At 47.5% G+C, this 21,151-nt stretch overlaps 1 protein-coding gene across 10 annotated transcripts in view; it reads left to right on the plus strand.

The window, feature by feature from the left end:
• The window catches only part of ATP6V1C2 (ATPase H+ transporting V1 subunit C2), a 58,088-nt gene that overhangs the window by 13,958 nt on the left and 22,979 nt on the right, over positions 1–21,151 (plus strand). For all 10 annotated transcript variants that reach the window (XM_069582602.1, XM_069582607.1, XM_069582598.1 and 7 more), the window contains exon 4: positions 16,025–16,110. In XM_069582602.1, the coding sequence (XP_069438703.1) occupies positions 16,025–16,110 (86 nt within the window). The remainder of the gene's footprint in view (positions 1–16,024; positions 16,111–21,151) is intronic.

Raw genomic sequence — 21,151 nt, forward strand, 5'->3', positions numbered from 1 at the left:
CACCATTTGTGTGTTTCCTCATAGATCCTCACCATGTTCTGGTTGAGAACCCTGATGTTCTCAGAGTTAAGCCACTTAGCTGATGAGCATCAGGCCTTCACCTGGTCAGTCTTCTTCTCTCTCTTCCAGGCAGATGGAGGTTAACTTCTTGCCTTCCTGCCCTGGCTCTGTCTCCTCCTTCTGGCCCTGCTGGAACAGTCGCTGCTTTGACAGTCCCCCAGCCAGCTCCCAGCAGCTCTCACCAAACCAGAAGTCACCTGCAGGGAAGGAGGGTTGTTGATTTCTGTGTAGGAGGTGAGCGCCAGCCTCAGGCAACACTGTGAAACTCACAGGTTGACTCTCTGGAGGGGAAATTTAGGATCAGACCCTTTCATTTTAGACCCAGGCCAGCTCCTGGGAGCCACGAGGCAACTGTTCTCCAGACCTCAGCAGCCCTGTCCACATCACACTCTTCATGAGGCTTGTTTTCAGGGGCTTCAGGGGCAGCTTTAAATGGTTCTTTTTTGGGCACTGGCTTCATGTCATTCTCGACAGACAGCTTATATATATCCTTTCTCCTCTTTTGTGGTCTCTCCCACCTCAGTCAAAGGCTCCTGGGGTCCAGGCACCTGTGTTCAAGCAAACAGTCTGGGCATCTCCTTTCTGACCATCCCCTTGAGACCTCAGTGAGGACTGAGCTTCATGGCCTACGCCTCCCAAACCTGTCCTGTATCCATCCACTCCTCTGCCTTCCTCCAGTTCACCTTCAGCGCCTTCTGTGTTCTTGCAACAACCCCTTGATGTGTGTCCTGCTCGCTTTTCATCACGGCCCACACAGCAGCCCCAGTTATGGTTTTAAAAAAACAATATGTGACTTTTTTTTTTTGCTGGAAGACCCCTTATGGTTTTCCAGTGGCCACAGTAGAAAACATACATTTGACTCTGGCTGCCAGACCCCTAACTATCAGATCCTAGGTGTCCCCTTCAAGGTTCACTGGCCCAATCACCTCCCATGATGCTAGCTCCATCTGGTCTTGCACAGCCTGTTCCCCAGCCTACAAGGCCCCCACCTGCCACTCCACATTGAAGATGGGGGAGTGGGGGAACCCTGTCCTCATCCCATCTCAGTTAGAATGTTACCTCCTCCAGAGGCCGAGTCCCTCTAGGTCCTTTATTTTAATTATCTGTCTTCCATGTGTGCATGGATGCTGTCGCTTCCATCATGCCTGAGTCTGTGCGATCCCATGGACTGCAGCCCACTAGGCTCCTCTGTCTGTGGGATTCTGCAGGCAAGAATACTGGAGCAGGTTGCTGTTTCCTTCTCCAGGGGATCTTCCTGATCTGGGGAACGAACTTCCTGCATTGGTAAACAGGTTCTTTGCCACAAGCGCCACCTGGAAAGCCCCACTATTTAATACTCTCCTTGTTTGTGTGTCTAATGGAATATCTGCCCTAAGGAAACAGGGGTGGTACTTCTGTGTGCATCTCCTAGAGCAGAGCCTAGCACAGAGCTGGTGCTGAATCAATATTTACTGGGTACACATCCATCTCACAGTAGTGGGCCATCTCTTCTAGCACCAGTTCTATCTGCTGGGGAACCTAAAAAATTTATGGGTCCTGGGGCACCACCTCCAGGGATGCTGATTAGGTTCGTTTGGGGTAGGACCTAGGAATCTGCATTTTAAGGAGGTACTCAGTGTAATCGTGAGTCAGGTGGGCTTCTGACTTTGAGGACCTGTGTTATCAATAGCATTTATATGGCTATTAGCCCATTGGATCCTAACGTACTTCTAGGAAGTATTAAGGCCGGGGATTCTGAATTTATATTTAAAAGATAAAATATCTTTTAATATAAATATAGATATTTATATTTAAAACAACCTTTAGAACGAAGTTGTTTTTGTTTTCTGAACAGGTAATACATTCACATGTATCAAAGGCAAAACAATATAAAAGGTTTTACATGAGAAGTCTCCCTTACACCCTGCCCATCCAACCCCTCCCCAGCCTCTGCTTAGGAAGCCACGTGTATGAATTGCTTGGATACATTTCTGATGCTTCTTTATGCAAGTAGAGGCAAATTCCAGCATATATTTTTATTTTTTCCCTTTTCAAATACAATGGAGAAGGAAATGGCAACCCACTCCAGTATTCTTGCCTAGAAAATGCCATGGACAGAGGAGCCTGATGGGCCTGTGGGGTCCATGGAGTCGCACAGAGTCAGACAAGACTGAGTGACAGTATTGTATTTTGAAAGTAACACACTTTCAAATACAAAGTCATAATCCACGTGTTTAGCATCTTGGTTCTTTTTCACTTAACAATATATCCTGGGAGAGATTTCTCCATCAGTGTATAGAGAACCTTCTTGGTTTTAAACTACCATGCATTCCACGTGGGGGAGGTTTATTAGTCAGCCCTAGAGGTGGACCCTTGGCTTATTCACTTTTATGGAGAAGGGGGCCTGTTACCAACAGCACTGCAGGGTATAATCTTGCTCCTACATCATTCCTTTGCACATACAATTTTGCATGTGTATCTCCAGGATGAATTCTCAGAAGTAAATTGCTGGGTCCTGGGTCAGGTGGCTCCGTAATTTTAATGGATGTTATCAGATTTCTCTGACCATTTTGACTTTCCATTAGCAGTGGAATTAAGAGTCCCTCATTTTCCTACAATCTTTCTAATCAAGTGTGCTGTCAAATTTTGGGGATCTTTATGAACCTGGTAGGTAAGAAATGCTGCCTCAGTGTAGTGTGGGCTTTTTTTTTTTAAGTGGCTTTATTTAGACATAAATGATGTAGAGTAAATGGCAGGTTTTAAGCTGTACAGTTTGAATGATGAGTTTTGACATTTATACACCAGTGAAGCCATCACCACAGTCAAGGTAATGAACATATCTGTTACCCTTTACATCACCTCCTTCAACACTAATCTGCTTTCTATCACTGTAAGAGTGCACACATATTTTAGAACTCGTGGAATAATATGGTGAGTATTCTTTTTTTGGTTTTTCCACTCTGCCTCATTATTTGAGATTTTTCTATGCTGCGGTATGTATATTAATGTTTCCTTTTTTTTTTTTTTTACTGCTGAGTAGTATTCCATTTCATAGGTAAACCATAGTTTATTTATTTACCCATTGGAAGATTTCCAGTTTTGGACTAAGTTGTGAATACCCATGTATTATGTACTATTTTTGTACTGACAAATTTTCATTTCTTTTGAGTAAATACTTACCCCTTGAGGCAGCTAGGATCCTGGTACCCAAACTGTGACCCTTAAACCTTTGCGTCGCGTCCTGACCCTGGGGGATGGGTATGGCTTGGAGGAGGGCCAGATCAGATCATGGAGGGCCAGATCAGATCAGTTCATGGAGTCCCAGGGTGTGGCCCCCTTGCTTGGACTAAGCTTGAAATAACAGCTGCATTGAATACTATTTTGTAGAAATAAGGAATACTGATTTTTATTTAATTTTTTTTTACCATGCTACAGCTTGCAGAATCTTAGTTCCCCAACCAGGGATCAAACCCTTTCCCCCTTATGTGGAAGTATGCAGGGAGTCCTCATCACTGGACCACCAGGGAATTCTCAAGAATACTGATTTTTTTTTTTTACAGAAATGCTCATTCTTTGCAAAGGTCACATTCTGGGAGATGAGGTGAAGGAGTAAAGAGGCCATCTGGATCCTAGGTGGGACATGAGTGAAGCCAGAAAGACAGGGAGCCCTCTGACTCTGAGGAGCGCTGGACTGATGTCCTGCTTCATATCCTCGGGCACTTGTCCAGCCGGGCAGCCAGGATCTGCTGGTCATCTGTGTGTTTGCTTGGAGCCCCTGTATTTTGCAGCAGCTGGCGATAGCGGGAGTAATACACTTTCAGAGGTCTCTTTGCATAGTGGCGACCAGAGCACTTTTGCATTGCGATCATTTATATGGAGGAGGGGGGTTCCTGGTGTCAGCTCCATGAGGGCAGCAGCTGTGGTCTGTTTGTTCACTACTGTTTCCCATAACAGAGCCTGGTGCATAGTGGACGCAGTATGTTTTTTTGCTGAGTGCAGAAAGCAACCAGTTTTGGGTGGGGGTGTTCGCCAGTGCTGATTGTACTTGTTAGGGGTGCCTTGCCTTGAGGAGGGGGCACTTGGGCTGTTAGAAAGAGTGAGTAGCATCCAAGTGGCTCCAGAAGGCTGGCCCAGGAAGGGCAAGGGAGAGGAGGAGGATGGAGAAAAAGGAGGCCAGACCGGGTGGGGTATTCTTGTAAACTCTGCTAAGGAGTTTGAATGTCAATATTTGAACTTCTTGGGAAACCACTGGTAGAGTTTAAGCAATACAATGGCATGCAAAGATGTGTATTTTTGGAGATCCCCCTGGCTGCCGTGGGAGGGATGGACAGCTGGAAGCTGGGTTGGGAGAGGCGAGGAAAGCCCAGAGTGGGGTGCTGGAGGAAATCTGAACAAAGACGGCATGACCTGCCTAGGACAGTGACCCAGGGCCGGGCCTGGGCTGATTTCTGGTAGCTAAAATATAGTGGTGATGGGAGAGAAGAGGGTGGAGCCAAGGAACTCTGGGGAAGGTGACGATATCCAGCGTAAGGGGCCAACCCAGTCCTTGACATTCTCCAGGCTGGGTCTCTACCCTGGAAGCCAAGAAGAAGGCTAAGACTTTTTTAAAAAAAATTGCGGTATAATTCACACACTGTTACATTCACTCCCTTAAGGTATAAAATTCATTCGTCTCTAGTGTGTTTACAAGGAAGTCCAGCCATTGCACACATGTTCAGTCTCCTGTCAGGTCCTACTCAGCGACCCCATGGACTGTAGCCCACCAGGCTCCTCTGTCCATGGGAATTCTCCAGACGAGCATCCCAGAGTTGCCATGCCCTCCTCCAGGGGACCTTCCTGACCCAGGGATTGAGCCAGGTGTCTCCTGGACTGCAGGTGCATTCTTCACCCACTGAGTCACCTGAGAAGCCCAGTCCAGCCACTGCCACCATCACATTCCAGAATGTTGTCTCAAAGGAAGCCCAGTACCCATCGCAGTCCCCTCCCAGGGAGGATCAGGCTGTCCTGTCCTGGTCAGTTCCCAAGGAGCTGTTCGATCTTAGTCAAGTCCCCCTCACCATGGCCCCTAAAGGCCCTTCCAGCTGTGACTCCATGCAGTGATTCTGGGTGGGCAGACTATGTTATGATCATACTTCCATGACACTAATGTTAATGGGGGAGGAGGGCTTGTTTCATTTTATTTTTTATGGAAATCAAGCACAGATGATTCTACTATAATTACCACCTTAATTAGCATCTTGGCATAAATCTCTGTCTTCATTTTTGGGTACCTCCTAAAGTTGCACTTCTGAAAGTGGAATTACTGATTCAGGGGATGGAGACGTATTTAAAGTTGTTTGTATATATTGCTAAATTGTTTCCAGAGAGGTCACAAGAACAGGTCGTTTCATCAGACCCTTGTCAATTGAGTGCCTTTAGAAAACAGTGTTCATTTCCCTGGCAAAATGCAAATGATGTGGGATTGTTTGAATATGGATCTATTGGATCACCAGCTTGAGTAAGCACACTTGCAGGCGGTTCTGAGCCTTCTATCCTCCCATTTGTGATCTGCCAGTTCTGGCTGTCGCCCTGGCGTCTTCTGAGAGGGCTGTGGGTTGCACTGCTCTGGTGACACTCTTCACTTGTGAGTCCTGGGATCCCTGCGGTTGGGTACAGTGACTGGGCTGCTCGATGGGTGACTTTTGAAAATAGTTTAATGTATCTGTTTTGGCCTGTGCTGGGTCTTCGTTGCTGCATGGGCTTTCCTCTAGTTGCTGCGAGTGGGGGCTGTTTGTTGCAGTGCGGGCTTCTCATGGAAGTGGCTTCTCTTGTGGATCCAGCACAAGCTCTGGAGTGCTTGGGCTCAGTAGTTGTGACTCCCGGGCTCTAGGACACAGGTTCAGTAGCTGTGGCGCTCTGGCTTAGTTGCTCCACAACATGTGGGATCTTCCCAGACCAGAGACCGAACTCGAGTCTCCCTCATCTCTTGAGTTGGCTGGCAGACTGTTTAGCACTGAGCCACTAGGGAAGCCCTTAGTGGGTTGACTTGTAGCAAACTCTCCAGAACTTAGACATCGTCAGGCCCCTCTGCCTATGGATGTCAGGCGAGTGTATTCTCCTCGGTTCTGTCTTGTCTTAGCAAAAATTTGAAGCCATGAGTGTTAGAGCTCACAGCGTGTCGTAGCCCTCAGACAGACCGTGTTATAGCTCTCGGGTCTCCGAAAGACTTTGTTATAGCTCTTAGACAGATCGGTGTTACAGGTCTGTGTTACAGCTCAATTTTATTTAGAAAATAGCAGGAAAATCCATCCTTGAGGCATGAGGGCATGCCGACCCAAAGACGCTCAGAGAGAAGAGAGGGGTCCGCCAGGAGGGGGGCCCCCAGCCCTTTGGCTCCTCTTTTTGTATGTTTTTTCCTCCCCCCTGGGCCTGCCCTATATAAATTGGGCTAACCAGGAGTGCTGTCTGTTCTACCTGAGGTCCTCACTCCTGTCTTCGGACCTTCCTTTGTTCTATTTTCCAGGCTTTTTACTTCCTTGTCTTTTAGCCACAGCCATTCTGGACTCCTGTTTCCTATTCTAACTACCTAACAGTCTCTTGCGTTGGCTGGCAGAGTCTTTAGCACTGAGCCACTAGGGAAGCCGTTGGTGGGTTGACTTGTAGCAAACTCTCCAGAACGTAGACATCATCAGCTAAGTTTCAACTAAGTATTAGCAGAACTGCCCAGTTACTCCTATAAGACCTCAGAGCATTTTAGCACCAATTCAGAACAAGGAGCCTTCCCCCTCCATGTTCCACTAGAGGGCAAATTTTCTCCGAGGGTATGTTGGCTTTTTGAAGAGGACCAATAATTTCTTGATGGCTCAGATGGTAAAGAATCTGCCTGTAATGCAGGAGACCTGGGTTCGACCCCTGGGTCAGGGAGAGCTTCTGGAGAAGAGAATGGCTACCCATTCCAGTATTCCTGCCTGGAGAATTCCATGGACAGAGGAGCCTGGTGGGCTACAGTCCATGGGGTCGCAGAGTCCGACACAGCTGAGTGACTAACACACACACACACACACACACACACACACACACACACACAAAGAATGTCTATGCTGTGATGTGGGAGAATCAAGGTGCCCAAAGCTAGGGCTGATTCTGGTTTGAGTGATGGGGGAGGAGATGGGTGACTCTGCTGAATGGAATTGCTCTAAAGATGGGAATATCCATCCATTATTGAAACTCAGAGTTTCTTTGAAGCAAGGACAGGATCCACAGTAAGCCATAAATGGGGCCAGAGTCCCCAGAGCAGGGACCTCCCAGAGGCCTCACTGGGGATCTTTTGTTTCTAAAAACAAAGTCACTGAATTGCTCTGCTCACATTTTCCTGATGACTTTGCTGCAGGGTATGTCCCTTGACTGTGGAGGAAGTGGAGAGACAAAGGAGGGGCGGGGGTGAGGTGCCCGGGGCGGGGGGGGGGGGGGGGGTGCCCCTGAGTCAGCAGCGGGCCGCTTGAGTGGGAGCTTCTAGGCCTCTCTCCCCAGGGCCTCAATCTGGCTGCAGGCAGTAGCTCTGTGTGTGGGGAGTTTTGGGGTATGGGTCTTCCACGGAGGGTCCCGACGGCCCCTGGTGTGCTGACAGCAGCTGGTGTGGAGGAGGGAGACTTGCTTTAGAGGCAGGGTGCAGGGTTGGTACGGCCACCAGTGAAGGGACCAGGGTGGGGAGGCTGGAAGCAGGCAGGGGCGGGGCAGTTTTTAGCCTCCCTGAGCCTGTTGGCTCAGCTCCTGGGGGCTTTCCCTCCTTTGTCTTGTGGAGCCAGGTGAATCTGCCATGTGTCCTCTGAGTGGGCTTTAGTTTGGGACTTCAACCCATGTGGCTGGGACTCAAACCCAGCCAAAACCCACGGTACCTGGTTTCAGGACCTAATCAAGCTCAGATCCTTGATGTCTCATTGCAGAAAGAATTCAGTGAGAGATAAAGTGATAGGTATGAAGTGGATTTAATTCAGATTTGGAGAGAAGCACATTCCACAGACACAGTGTGGGCCATCGCAGAGGGCGAGTCAGTTCAGTCACTCAGTCACGTCCATCTCTCTGCGACCCCATGGACTGCAGCCTGTCAGGCTTCCCTACCCATCACCAACCCCCGGAGCTTGCTCAAACTCATGTCCATCGAGTTGGTCATGCCATCTGACAATCTCATCCTCTGTCGTCCCCTTCTCCTCCTGCCTTCAATCTTTCCCAGCATCAGGGTCTTTTCAAATGAGTCAGTTCTTCGCATCAGGTGGCCAAAGTATTGGAGTTTCAGCTTCAGCATCTGTCCTTCCAATGAATATTCAGGACTGGTTTCCTTTAGGATGGACTGGCTGGATCTCCTTGCAGTCCAAGGTACTCTCAAGTGTCTTCTCCAACACCACAGTTCAGAAGCATCAATTCTTTGGTGCTAGCTTTCTTTATAGTCCAACTCTCACATCCGTATGTGATTACTGGAAAAACCTTGATTGAGGATCAAGGTCTAATTAAAATCGACGTGTCTGCCATCTTGGACCCATTTGGTTCTAATCGGTTTATATTGTGTCCTTGGGCTAGGTCATTCTTTCAGAAAGTTGTGCCCTGTCCCCTTCCCTCCTGTTACATGAGGACCCAGGACAGCTCGCTAGATGGAGCCACTGTTTTCCTCTGTGTCAGAAGCTATGGAAATGGCCTCAGCCCTCCCTGTCACCTCATTGGCCCTCTCCTTCCGGGCATGGTGTCATTTCTGAAAACTTAGACCAACCCTAGCCTGCACTGCCCAAATTATCCAGAAAACCCTGGAGTCGGGTGGATACCCTCTCTTTCACGTCCTGCAGACCTGTGCTCCTTACCTCGGAACCTGATAGCCACGCTCTCCCTTCAAGGGAACCAGGTATAGGAGACCCAGTCCCTCCTTCAGAGCAGAGGTGAGGCAGGTAGGTACAGATGGCCCAGCCGAGCACCTGGATGGAAGTGTGGCCCGCAGGGATGCTCTGTTGTGCATGGTCTGTACTGGAGACACAATTTAGGAAGCATCTCATCTGGGCTTGAGCCCCGGAGTGGGGGCGGGTAGGCTTGGGTGCATGGGGATCAGCAGCCTCCTCCACTTCTGTCTAGTGGGGCATCCTTCTCCCACTCACAGCCCCATGCCTGGAAGAGCCCTGGGACCCTGCATGCCAGTCAGTCAGATGAGTTCCAGGTTGCAGGAGGGCTAGTTGGTGGACACAGAAATCTCAGAACACCTGCCTGGTGGTGCTCCCAGCTCTTGAGCCACCACCCACCTGAAGGGGCAGCAGGAACTCTGGGTGTCCTTGGAGCCCAGAAATCAGCAGTGTTAGGGGTGCCCCAGAGTGTTTGCAGAAAGGGAGGACAGGACGTGTCCGTCACACACCTGGCCACAGACAACTCTGTCTCTCCCGACTCTTATCCCTGCTGTTGCAGGTGCCCGGATTCTGCCTGCTCAGCTCCTGAAGACCCCCTCCCTTCTCTGTTCCCTCCCTGCTCTGCCTCACACCTGGAAGGAGAGGGGCTTGCAACAACACAACGTGGGGAGATTACGATAGGGATGCCCATCTCTTTCTCTGCACCTCTGGGATCAGAAGCCGCAGTCAGAGCACAGATTCTTCACTATTTGGAGGACAGTGTCCTTTGCCCACCCTGGCTCCCCCAAACTGTGTGCAAATTGCTCCAGGAACACACAGCTGCCTGCCTGTGGCTGGGGATTCCGAGGACTTGCTGCCACTGTGCTAAGAGCTGGAAGTGACCAAGATTAACTGCAGTTTTATGGTTCAAGCGTCCCCCCCGGAAGTTGCTGGCCTTCAGTAGATTCCAGAGTTCCGAAATGGCTACATCGGACAGACTCGGCTAGTGTCCTTGTTGTCTAGGTGGGGAGACAGTTTCCTGGTGCTTGCCACACCTCTGTATGCCTAGAATTCTCTCCTATTTACAGCCATATTAATCATTTTTTAAATAGTTCAGTGGCATTAGGTACATTCACGTTGTTGTACAACCATCATCGCCACTTCAGAAGTCTTGCAAAACTGAAACTCTGCTAATCCATTATATACTAACTCCTTATTCCCTCCTCCTCCAAGCTCCTGGAAACCATCATTTTACTTACTGCTTCTATGAATTTGATGCTGGGTACTTCATATAAATGGAATCATACAGTGTTTATCTTTTTATTTCACTTAGCATAATGACTTCAAAGTTCAGCCTTGCTGTACCATGTGGCAGGCTTTCCTTCATTTTAAAGCCTGCATAATATTCCACTATTAGGCTTCCCTGGTGGCTCAGCAGTAAAAAACTCACCTGCTATGCAGGAGATGCAGGGTCTATCCCTGGGTGGGGAAGATCCCCTGGATTAGGAAATGATTACCCACTCCAGTATCCTTGCCTGGGAAATCCCATGGACAGAGGAGCCTGGTGGGCTACAGTCCATGGGGTTGCAAAGAGTCGGACATGACTGAGTGACTAAACCACAACAGCAATATTTCATTATATGAGTAATACTACATTTTATTTATCTATGCATCCATAGATGAGCACTTGGATTTTTTTTTTGGCAATTGTAAATAATGCTGCTATGTTTATTTATTTTTATTTATTTTTCTTTTGTTTTCTACTTACAAAAGTAATATGCATCTTAATCACTTCAAGCATGACATTACAGAAATACATTTAAAGGGAAAGTCCCTGTTCTTATACACCTGAAAAAGAAAAGAAAGAAAGAAAGTTTAGTTGCTCAGTCATATCCGACTGTTTGCAACCCCATGGACTATAGCCTGCCAGGCTGTTCTGTCCATGGGAATTTCCAGGCAAGAGTACTGGAGTGGGTTGCCATTTCCTTCTCCAGAGGATTTTCCCCACCTAGAGATCAAACCTGGGTCTCCCACATTGTAGGCAGGACACTTTACCGTCTTGAAGGGAACCAGTATTAACAGTTTCGTATTACCAGAATCGTGTCAGGATTCTCATTTAGGCATATACTGACATATAATTTTTAAAAGTGGAATTAGGTACTGTACATGCTTAAATATTGTTTAATGTTTTATTCTGAGCTAATTTCCAAGTTCCAGAAAAACTGCAAGACTATTCAAAGAATTTCTCTTTTCCACATTTACTATATCTTCTCTCACTTGCTTTTTCTGAAGTCTCCTGGCAGACACAATGTCCCTTTACTTCTAAATACTTTAATGTATATTTTCCAAAAACAAGGACTGCCACTAATATTGTCCCTTAATACAATGATCAAAATCAGGAATACAATATTATTGTAATTTACTGATTTAGTTGGATATCACCAATTAGCCAATAGTGTCCTTAATAACAAAATCTCATATTTTTCTTAGATAATGGTAAACATTAAGTTGTCTCCCTGTTTTTCACAATTAATTGTCATGTCTTGTTTGCCTTGTTTAAACTGGAATGGTTATTCAGACTCTGACTTTTATGTGAGTTGCTTTGACAAGTACAAGTCAGTTATTTTGTAAAATGCTTCTTAATTTAAACTCGTCTGATGTTTCCTCATGATGAAATACAGATTATGCACTTTTTGCAGGAGAGTCCCAGGGATGGGGGAGCCTGGTGGGCTGCCGTCTATGGGGTTGCGCAGTGTCGGACATGACTGAAGCGACTTAGCAGCAGCAGCAGCAGCATACATCTTCCCTTATGGGTTAGAATAAGTTTTTGCCCTGTATTTTAGAGGAAGGAGCCAGAGTTTAGCTTTAGTTTAGTTTAGCCAGACTACCATTGAAGAGCATGGCTTTAGAGTCATGTAGATTTAGGATCAATTTCTGCTCTGACACTTACAGCTCATATAAGGTGCCTTTCAGCTCTCTAAGTATTAATTTTTTCATCTTTAAAATGGGGATGTTACCTAGCTCAAAACAGTGTCTCAAGAATTGAGTCCCTGAAACACCTAAGAGCCCTTATAAATAATTTTTTTTAATGTAGAAGCCATAGAAAAACCAGCAAAAGATGTGAACACTCTATTAACAGAAGAAAATAGTCATTTGTAGAGTCAATAAACCTATCAAAAGCTGTCCAGCCTCACCGATGATCAAACAGATGCAAGTCAGAGCAACAGTGACATGGAATTTTTCAGCTGTCTGATTGGCAGGGATTAAAAAGGTACATAATCTGTCATGTTGGCAAGGGTTTCAGAGGTAGGCGCTCGACAGTACATTGGCTCTGTATACTTGAAGGATAATTTGGCCTCATCTGTTAACATTGTTAACTGCTCACCCCCTTTATCCCAGTAGTTATTCTTTTGTTGTTTATTATACATATGTTCAGTTGCTAAGTCACATCTGACTCTTTGCAACCCCATGGACTTCCAGGGGGCTTCCCTGTCCATCACTATCTCCTGGAATGTGCCCAAACTCATGTCCATTGTGTAGATGAGGCCATCCAACTATCTCATTCTCTGTTGTCCCCTTCTCCTCCTGCCCTCCATCTTTCCCAGCATCAGGGTCTTTTCCAGTGAGTCGACTCTTCACATCAGGTAGCCAAAGGACTGGAGCTTTAGCTTCCACAGCAGTCCTTGCAATGAATCTTCAGAACTGATTTCCTTTAGGATTGACTGGTTTGATCTCTTTGATGTCCAAGGGACTCTCAAGAGTCTTCTCCAGCACCACAGTGCAAAAGCATCAATATGTTGGTGCTCAGCCTTCTTTATGGTCCAGCTCTCACATCCATACATGACTACTGGAAAAACCACAGCTTTGTCTATACAGACCTTTGTGAGCAGAGATGTCTCTGCTTATGTGCCTGTACAAATGGGCAAGGTATGTGTTTTGTTGCAAAATCCATCAAAGCATAAGCAACCCAAATGTTCAATAGAGCAAATTAGTTATGACTCATGTTTGCAATTAAATGCTATACAGTTAATGAAAGGAATGAGGAAGCTCTAATATGGCATGTTAAGTTTTTACAATAAACTGTATAATGAAAAAAATTTTTTAAAACAACATCTAGACTCTCATATTCCTTTCCGTGAGAAAAGTGTTCTGATTTAGCAATACTGTAGTTCACTGATGCCTGTGGTTAATGATCACAGCTAAGTCAGGGACGTTTTTGTTAGGTGCAACAAGCAATTTTTCCAGCAGTTAAGCTTCGTTGGACCATGCTATTTTGAGATGTTCCGTGGTGGTGTACATGCCTGGGGGCAGGTGTGCCACCATACTTGTTATGGTTAAAAACTTCATAGAGGCTAGAACTGGAAACAGCAAATAGTCATTAACAGAATGGCAAGTGGGTTCTCCTTTTAGGTCTACTGAGAAGGAGCCCTGTGTGTTATTTAGGTGCTCTGACATTCATTTATTCATTCAACAAACATTTCCTGAACAGCTATTATGCACCAAAATGTTGCCCTTGGGGCTGGAGTTAGAACCCTCATGTAAGGACAATACTCAAAGTATGACCGAGGATATGATAATAAAAGACAGCAACCTGCCTTGTCACTATAATAACGATAAATAGGAACCCTTGACAGCATCAGAAAGCAGTTCTCTGAGAGCAGGGGCTGTATTGTTCACAGCATCTGCACTCATAGCACTCTAGTGCGTGCTTGGCGCATAGCTGGTTAATGTCTGGAATTTGCTAAATGAATGAGTGAATGAACAAATGAATTGATAGAATCAGGGTTCTAACAAATAACAGAAGAGGTACTTCCCTGGTGGTACGGTGGATAAGAATCCACCTGCTTATACAAAGGACACAGGTTCGATCCCTGGTCTGGGAAGAGTCCACGTGCCGCAGAGCAACTGAGCCTGTGCACCAGGACTTCTGAACCTGTGTGCCTAGAGCCCGGGCTCCACGATAAGAGAAGTGACCGCAATGAGAAGCCTGCACCCTGCCACGAGGAGCCGGCCCCTCTCCCCGCAACTGGAGAAAGCCCGCACGCAGCCACCAAGAGCCACTGCAACCAGAAAGAAATACATTAAAAAAACAGAAAACACACTCCAATTAGGATAATTTGAGGAAAGACTCTTCAGGAAGGGGCATGTGAGTGCGTGAGGACTGTTGGAGAAGCACACGGAATGGTTCAGAAACCCAGGTAGAAGGGTGGATGTTGTCACACCTATAGGCCGTAGGAGGCCAGAGGAATTGGGTTACGGAACTGGGAGGGAACCGGATTCACGTCCCCCCAGCTCCTATTGAATCACCAGGGGAGCCAGAGGGCAGGGAGCCTGCATGTCTCCGTCAGGCTGCACACCTAAAGGTATTTATCACACACGCCCGGTGGTGGCCTGGTTCTTTAATACACTGCTCCAAACTCTGTGAGAGGCGGGGTGTCATCGTCGTGTTGCCGAGGAAACAGGATGAGATTAGCTCCGTCCCTTGCCCCAGCTATCTTTAGGAAGAGGCGGAACTACTATCCTAAGAAATGCCAACATCTGTGGAGATTTTAAACCCAGGTGGCCCGGAGCTGTGGGGCCCACAGACAGACTGTATAGTTGGGAGGGAAATTATTAATTATTAATACTACTCTGGGCCTCAGTCTCCCCATCTTCGAGAATTCTTGTGATGATTCAATAACAGTGATATAGAAATTGGCACGTGGTCAACAAAAGGAAAATGTTGACCTGCGAAGTGTGTGAAACATGGTTTTGGGAGGGAGAGTGCGGTGGTTCATTTTTGGTTGATTACTTTATCCTTGTATTCATCAGTTTTTTGGCCCCAAACAGATAATGGTTAGATACCAAAGCAAGTTGCTTTCCCCACTACTCTGTTCTTTTTTTCCCCTCCCTCCTCTCTCTCTCTTCCTTTAACCTGGGGCCTTTCGGTGTCCTCTGCCTCAGTTTTGTGTCTTGGACCCTAGGCCCCTGGGCCATCCTCTGAGTGGCCACATGGCCAGTGCCTGCCACAGCTGGGGAGTCATCCTCCACTCGGAATTCAGGGACCTCTTCCTCCTCCCTGCCGGCAGCCGCTCCCTCCTGGGAGCCAGGAGAACCAGGAGAGAGGGCCCAAGGCAAAGATGGGGGTCGTCGGAGACTTTGATGCAATTGGCCTTCTTCCTCCTGCAATTCTAACTGATGGGCTTCCAGGAGCGAACACTCTTTGCCACTTATTCTATTAATATTTACAACAATTCCTCCAAATGGATATCATCCCATTTTACAAAGAGGGCAGCTATGGATCACAGAGATTAAATACCTTTGGCCAAAAATCATATAGGTGGCAGAGCCACAGAAAATGTGAATGCCGCTGAATCTCCTACTTCCTTATCCTTTCTTAAACTTTCTGGAGCCTTCAGTATGTTTTCTGAAGACTTAAAGAGCTTTACTTTTCTAATTATAAAAGCAATTTGTGGTTGTTTAGTCACTAAGTCGTGTTTGACTCTTTTCTGACCCTATGGATTACAGCCCACGATGCTCCTCTGTCCACGGATTTTTCCAGGCAAGAATACTGGAGTGGGTCGCCGTTTTCTTCTCAAGGGGATCTTCCTGACCCAAGGATCAAACCTACCTGCATTGGCCGGCAGTTTCTTTACTACTGAGCCACCAGGGAAGCCTTATAAAAGCAATACTGGATTATAATAGAAAATATGTAAAGTAGGAAGGGCATTTTCACATAGCTGCAGCCACACTGTCTGTATAAGTTTGCGGGGTTTTTTCATGTAACATTATAATACATGTCTTGTTCCACAGTCCTAGAAATTCTTTGTAAACCTTATTTTCAGTGGCTGCTAATAATCCCTCGGCTGGGTACACTATCATTTACTTAAACAATCGTCTATTGTCAGACCATCCAGTGGTTTCCAGTTCCTTGCTGTCAGCAACATTGCTGCAAAGAGCATCTTTTTATTCAGAAAGCTTTTTCTGTTTGTCCTATTTCCTTAAGATGGTTTCTCAGAAGTGGAAATACTGGTTCAATTACCAGTTCGCGTTTTATGTCTCTTCGTACATATTGCCAAGTTGTTCCCCAAAGGGTGGCCCCAGCAGCGGGGAGAGCATTCTGCGGGTAGTTTTCCGCTCTTAACTGGCTTTGTATTCCTTCCCAAAAGTCTCATAAGGAGAATGGCCCAGAGCGTGGTGGAAGTGATGGAAGACGCCAAGGGAAAGGTCCAGGAGAACCTTCTGGCCAACGGAGGTAGGTCCCTGAAGTGCGCTTACGACGGTCCCTTCCCAGCTTATTCTAGTCCATTCGTGGTCCCAGCTGTGGCCACACAGGAGGGCTGAAATGACGCGGCACCACGGAGGCTCCAAACTGGCACGCCGGGCAGAGACTGTCCACGCCACTTGGAGCACAGTGGCACCACTGTTCAGAAGACTCCAATCTCCCTTATAATCCTTCTGTCTCATTTCTAAAGCACCTGGCATTTCTTACCTGTAGCTGAACTCCTCAGTGAAATTTGAGATGAAAATGGATTCAATGGGGTTTAGGGGTTAGTTGGCCCACCCACCTTCTCTGTCAGCCTCCCTTCTATCCCCACACCCTAACCGATTTAATCCTATCCCCAAAGGAGGCTGGAATGCCTCAAATGGAATTCTTTTGCTGTGCCCAGTAATTAGATGAGGGTTAGACCAAAAACACTTTGTGTAGCGGGTTTGCATTTGGAATTTCTGTCTCCTACACTGATAGGATAAGCCTGTAGATTCCAAGGATGTTTTGGTCCATGTATTAGGGCACACACAGTTTGAGTGCCCTTAAAATGTGCAAGACAAAAACTCTGAGGCTTTGGGAACCTTAGAATTAGATGTTTCAATATCTGTAGAGATAATTAAACCCATGGCTCTATGCATCAGTATACTGAAAATGAAAGCATATATTCTATTTTTAATATGTCATTTAGTACATATTATTAATATCATACATTATACATATATAATATTGTACAATATTACAACAATATTATACATAATCATACATATATAATATTTTAAATATATAAATATTATAAATTTATTACATATATATTCATGTTTTTCCCCCCTTGGAACCTTTTTTTTTTTGGTTGTCACATGGTATGCAGGATCTTAGTTCCCCAACCAGGAATCGAATCCGTGCCCTCTGCAGTGGAAGGGCAGAGTTCCATCCACTGGACCATTAGGGAGCTCCCATCTGGAAACCTTGGAAACCGTTACATTTGCTTGATTAAATTGATAAAGGGAAATGTTCGTATTCCTAAATCAGAACTTAGTTTTGTATGTTATTGCAGTCTAATGACTCCAACCTCTAACGTTGCAGGTTTGAAAGAAAAAATGAAGTATTTAAAGAGTAGGTTGTGTGTTTGCTGTGTGTGTGTGTGTGTTCAGTGTGACGCCCGCGTGCCCCTGGGAAGGTGGAACCTCAGTCTGGTTGTAGGGATACAGTGACCAGGTGACGACGGATTTCTCAAGTGACAGCCTCGTGGCTTGGGCACAGTGTCCATATAGCACAGACAGCAACTGTTTCTTCTCTTCCCCCTCTTCCTTGCATCTCCCCTGCCTCCCCAGCAGCACCGCATGCCTCCTGGAGTTCAGTATTGTCTTTGGCATCTTTGTGCTTGTGGTTTGCTTCTTGCCTTGATGGCCGTCCCCAGCATCCTCCTGCCTGCAAGGGCTGGCTGTTGGGTGGAGCCTGACATCCTTAAATGCCAGGCTTAGCTTTGTGTGGCCTCAATGGGGGACTCTCATACACTCTTCGAGCCTCTCCTGGGAGAGCCTCTGTGCTCAAACAGGCCATTTCTGGTTTCCCCATTAGAAGGTGTCGTTTGCATTGATTCTTCTCCAGCCTGCTCAGACTGGTGGAATTAAAACCAGCAAATCCCATTAGGTAGGACATATACAAATCTTGGCAGACCAGAAGTCGCCAAAATGCCTTCCCAAATGCAATCTGGTAATTACACTGAGATTCCTTGCTTGTGTGCTAATCAAAAAAAAAAAATGTTTTGTTGAGTTGATGAACTGATCTTATTTCCCAGCAGGGTAACTCATAGGGCCCTAGATGGAAATGCTGGCTTAGGACTACTTTTCTCGCTGAAAAACCTGGGCTTGAGGATTCGAGAACTGACTCATTTGAAAAGACCCTGATGCTGGGAAAGATTGAAGGCGGGAGGAGAAGGGGACGGCAGAGGATGAGATGGTTGGATGGCATCACCTACTCAATGGACATGAGTTTGAGTAAACTCTGGGAGTTGGTGATGAACAGGGAGGCCTGGTGTGCTGCAGTCCATGGGGTGGCAAAGAGTTGGACACAGCTAAGCAACTGAACTGAACTGAGGATTTGAGAATTTGAGCTCACTTGACAATAATGATCAAAATGCTTACATTCTATTCAAAATTCACCTCAGTTAAAATTAGGTGTCATTATTACATTGTATCCATCCTCAGTGTCCTCTCAGGAGGAGAGAATTCAGCGTTATTTGTTTCCATCTGTTTCATTATCTCTAGGCCTCCTGGGAGTCAGGTCCCCATGACTTTCCAAAGCTGGTCCGGTACCCAGCCCTATGCAAACAAAAGTCAAGGACCCTCGGGCAGTGTTCATGGCCCCTCTTGAACATTCGTGATGCACAGCAGCATAGTAAAGTCTCTGAAAACTGCTGCAGTCAAGACACCTTTGAGTCAGTTTGTCTCAGGCTTTCCTGATAGTCTCGCTGCAGTGTAGGAGACCCAGGGTGGAGCCCTGGGTCAGAAAGATCGCCTGGAAAAGGGAATGGCACCCCACTTGCCTGGAGAATCCCGTGGATAGCGGAGCCTGGTGGGCTATAGTCCATGGAGTGGCAAAGAATCAGACACGACTGAGCGGCTAACACTTTCAACTTTCTTGATATTATTCAGATGGATGAGGAACTATTTTTCTATGAGGAACTATTTTTCTTCTAGAGAGCACCCAGGAAGCTAGTGATAGAATTAACTGCAGGAACTCAGGGTTTTCCTAGCAGGTGGGATTTTAACCTGATCTCTCTGAGGTTACCCCCCAGGTCTTCTGGGCTATGTCTCCTGGAGGGCCAGGAGCCCCGGCCTTGGAGCGGTCAGCCTTGGCCCTTTGCGACCTCGGCAAGTCACCTCCCTGGGTCTTAGTTTTCTTGCCTCTATGGACTTAATCCCTTTATAGTTCTCCGCCTGGGCACCTTTTGTTTCCGTCTGTTCTTTGCTTCTTGCTGCGCTTGAAGCGGGAAGGACACAGGTGTGTGTGATTGCAGCAGAGCTGAGCAAACATGCCCTGGAAGCCTCAGGGTTGGAACCACCTGATGGTCCGTCTGGCTGTCTGGCCTCCGTTGGTGTGGTCACTGGTCCTTTGTTCCTCTGCTGCCGGGAAGGCTTTGTTTGGGTTCTTGGATGACATCACTGTTGCTCAAGGGCAGCTGTCTGGGTGTTTTGAGTGTTTTGATTCGAAGTGAGCTCGCCTGGGTCATGGTTTGACCTCACAGGCCTTCGATCCAAGCACGCACTGCTTCCTGGAGGCCAGGCTTCTGGGATTTCAGCCAGGGGACGGGAGGGGAGGGGAGCCTGTCATTACAAGCAGGCAGAGAGGAGGGTGTGGTTTGGGAGCACCCAGAGGGTCCGGGGCTGCCGCTTTCTAAGGCTGAGAACCGTCCTCAGACCACACTGTCATGAAAGGCAGTGTATGAGGGGCAAGGTCCTCGTCTACGTGATCCAGACAAGGCGCAGTGTCTGGAACTGGTGCTCCCGAATGGGAAGAGCCGATGTCGGAGGAGGAAGTCAGTCACAACCCGGAGGTCCCTGGAGCAGGGAGCTTGTCACCGTCTCCTTATCTTCCCTCCTCCTTCATCAGATACTCACGCTTGGCCATTGAGCTCCAGGCACTGTGCTGGGTTCTGGGCATCCGGAGATGATCGCCCTCCAGGAGCCCGCGGTCTGGGGATCAGACCCACACTGCCTCATGTGCTGTCATGGAAACCAAGGGCTTGGGAGCCTTCACGAGGAGAGGGGCTGAGTCGTAGAGGAATTATAGGCATTCTAGTGGACAGGAGGATGCATTCATTCTCTTTGGGCTGAATGCTGGAAAGCCCGGAGTTAGTAAAAATACATGGAGACAAGAGCTTGTCTGAAAGTTACCTCTTCTAAGCAACCTGGCTAGTAATCAGGGTTATTAGGAAGAATCTCATATGAAGCACTTGCCCCTTGCTGGACACTGTCACAGAGCTCTGGGGACACAGAGATAGTCAACTGCCCTCAAGGAGCCTGAAAGGGCAGGGGAATCAACCATGGTTGTATGGCGTCGTTAGTGTGAAGGAGTTGGCCAGCATCCACAGGGTCTGGCTGGCAAGGGGAGGGAGGGTTGGGCAGGCTTTCAGGACTTGGTCTCCATCCTGATGTTTAGGACAAGGGCAGCCGTGAGAGGGAGAGTGAGGGGCTGGGGGTGGCTTGGCTTGGGTGGTGTGGTGTGCCCACGGGGTCTGGAGGGGCCAGTGGTGGGGATCGCCAGAGCACACATCTGCCTGGCATTGGCCTAGGGGGATGTTTCCTGGTCTGTTGTGGCGGGGAGGTGTTGGTGGCTCCCACCAGGCAGCAAGCGACCAGCATGGGAGCTGTGTGACCGTCATGCCTGTCCAGTGCCTGGCCCACAGTAGGGTTCAGTAGCAGCATCAAGGGTGACCACTGACACAGGACAAGTCCTTTGTGACCTTCGGTTCTGCCACTGACCATGTCCCTGCCATCATCCAGACCTTAATTCAGCTCCTCACAGGCCTGGATCCTCCCTGCAAAGTCACCTCCCTGCCCTAGTGTGGCAGTCCCCCAATCCATATTAATACCAAATTAGCACCAAAATCCCATATGAGTCGGCTCAGGCTACCATATCAAAATACCCAGACTGGAGCTTAAACCGCAGACATTTATCTCTGGAGGCTGGAAATTCAGGGTCAGGGTGATGGCAGGTTTGGTTCCTGATGAGAACCTGCCTCCTTCGCTGTGTGTTCACACATCCCTTCCTTGGTGGGAGAACACACACAGGATGGGGCAGGGGTGGGGGTGGCTCTCTGGTGTCTCCTTCTAAGGGCACTTAGTTCATTGGGTCAGTACCTCACCTTTGGTGCCTCCGGGGTGGTCTCGGCAATCTCAACACCATTGGAATCTGAAAGTGAAAGTTGCTCAGTCGTGTCCGACTCTCTGCGACCCCACAGACTATACAGTCCCTGAAATTCTCCAGGCCACAATACTGGAGTGGGTAGCCTTTCCCTTCTCCA

This window comes from Ovis canadensis, chromosome 3 (genome assembly GCF_042477335.2).
Source record: "Ovis canadensis isolate MfBH-ARS-UI-01 breed Bighorn chromosome 3, ARS-UI_OviCan_v2, whole genome shotgun sequence".
NCBI classification, from domain to species: domain Eukaryota; kingdom Metazoa; phylum Chordata; class Mammalia; order Artiodactyla; family Bovidae; genus Ovis; species Ovis canadensis.